General features: G+C 32.6%; 1 protein-coding gene across 8 annotated transcripts in view; it reads right to left on the bottom strand.

Annotated features, from left to right (window-relative positions):
• LOC116842092 (inositol 1,4,5-trisphosphate receptor) overlaps positions 1–2,149 on the bottom strand; it is a 67,310-nt gene that overhangs the window by 8,833 nt on the left and 56,328 nt on the right. For 5 of the 8 annotated variants that reach the window (XM_032810797.1, XM_032810799.1, XM_032810798.1 and 2 more), the window contains 3 exons: positions 1,652–1,839; positions 1,472–1,583; positions 907–1,014 (listed from right to left, as the gene is read on the bottom strand). In XM_032810797.1, the coding sequence (XP_032666688.1) occupies positions 907–1,014; positions 1,472–1,583; positions 1,652–1,839 (408 nt within the window). The remainder of the gene's footprint in view (positions 1–906; positions 1,015–1,471; positions 1,584–1,651; positions 1,840–2,149) is intronic. The other 3 variants (XM_032810802.1, XM_032810803.1, XM_032810804.1) reach the window with 1 other exon arrangement.

Here is a 2,149-nt window from a genome sequence, read left to right as displayed (position 1 = left end):
TATATATATATATATATATATATATATATATATATATATATATATATATATATATAGATAGATATTGTTGAACAAAATAATATCTTCTATAAATAATAGTTTTAAGAATGTTGATATAGTAAAAGTCTTCGATGCACGGTAAATGTATTGCAAAATAATGCACCGACTATGTAGTACAATACATACATGATAATCGTATATTTTTCACGTATAATTTCATTAACTGTTACCGTGAATCAAAATTACTTTCACACATAAAATCACAATCCTTATACATACCATGTACTATACAATATTTATGTATATAGTATTCTCTTGAAACAAAGTTATCTCTACGAAGATAAAGATGACTTCTTTAATGCAAAGTATCGTAAATGAGATGAAATGATAGAGAGAAATGGATATATAAATATAGTAAAAAACGGAGATAAATAAACGTGCATAAATTAATTAAGCGACATGCATGAAGTCTCTACACAACGTACATTGTATGTTTTCTACTTTACGGAATTTCACCACACCATTTACGATCTGATGTGTACATATAACATCACGGACAATCACTTAGTCAACATCTTAGTCACACAATTAATCAACTACGATTAGCAACATATGTTGATCACTTCTGTTAGTCTAGTAAAGTGAAATATTAAATTATGATCGTGATTTTAAGATCGGAAATCTCAAAAGTATCTAAATTAGATTCTTCTTTTTTCTGGTGAAGTGGCCTGTAAGTGTATCTCTCGATTTTTCTCGACAATGCAATAGCATGTTATGTCACGGCGTGGCGTTAGAAGTATTCGCGCGTCCTAAATTACATTGCACGATTCACCGAGATCTCTCTTTAGCGCGATAATTTTGCTTTCATATACGTTGTGCCCATATTCTATCTACTTTAATTTTTACCGGATCTTGCTGAATTATTTGTCGATTCTCAGACTGATCATTGGGATCTGTCTCGACTTGTGACTCGCCCTTCGTTTCTGACTCCTTCTGTTCCGAGATACCTTCGTTCTTCATTCGCAGCATGAAAACATCTTTACCTACAGATCTATTCTACGGAACCTACTCACCCGACGTTAACACTTTGCGGCGTATTGAGAAAACTTATTAACTTTTGCGCTTTACTTTGGTAATTATGCGGCAAGCCAAATAAATATTTAATCGCGCATTAATCGTCTAATGTGCTGTGAGCGACCGGGCATTCAGCTTTAGCGAAGAGGCCGTAAAAGTTCGGAATAAGTAATTAGCGCAAAGTGGAAAGTTTGTAATCCGACTACGTGAAAACTTTTTAATCGTCTTACCGCGATAACGATACGCTTATCTACCGCGATGTTCTTATATATCTTCTTCGTGTCGTAAACCTATTTACGAAAGAGCTGAATGCCCTTTACCGCGATGCTGTGTTATCTTCCTTGTATGATAAATGATTCATGTAACTTCATGCAAGACATAATTCCGCGACATTCACCTTTTCTCCGTATTCAGGATCGATGGCCATCATTTCCCGGAGTGTTCTCAAGACTTTCACACATAACTTTTCTTCTGTCTCCTCTAACAACTTTTCAGTATGTTTAATTAATCTGTAAAGCAAAGGTACATATATAAATTCATCGTGGTTTCATTAAGCTATCGCAAATAAAGATTTTACCTCTTGATAAAGCCACCGTTCTCGCATCTTTTTCTGGCGTCAGTCGCTGCAGGAAACAGCAGTTCGGGTCGATAGAGAATGTCCACTAACAAGGATAATTCTGACTGTACCAATGGTTTCAATTGTTCTTCCAATAGAGACACTATGTCTTGCAAGCCTTCTATGATACTTCGATCTAGACGCATCAGCTAGATAAACAGTATTAATAAGAATGTTATTTTTTCTTTAATAATATATATACAAAATAGATTTTCGTACTACGCTACAATATAAACTAATTGTAAATTTAATTAAATTTAAATACATCCCACAATATACAAAGCAACGAATATTTCATACATATTTAATATTTAATATTTTGTTAAACGATACGAAAGAGAAACATTTTCATAATCTTGCTCATATATAATTTACGCGGACTAAGTATCAAGTAGAATATTTTATTAATTATATATATATGTATACCTACTGAATAACTTATATATATATATATATATA

The sequence above is a fragment of the Odontomachus brunneus genome, unplaced genomic scaffold (genome assembly GCF_010583005.1).
Source record: "Odontomachus brunneus isolate Ranch 3 - 2012 unplaced genomic scaffold, Obru_v1 Obru_scaffold_021, whole genome shotgun sequence".
Taxonomy (NCBI): domain Eukaryota; kingdom Metazoa; phylum Arthropoda; class Insecta; order Hymenoptera; family Formicidae; genus Odontomachus; species Odontomachus brunneus.
The sequence above is the reverse complement of the archived record's forward strand: the minus strand, read 5'-3'. Positions and strand labels throughout refer to the sequence as shown.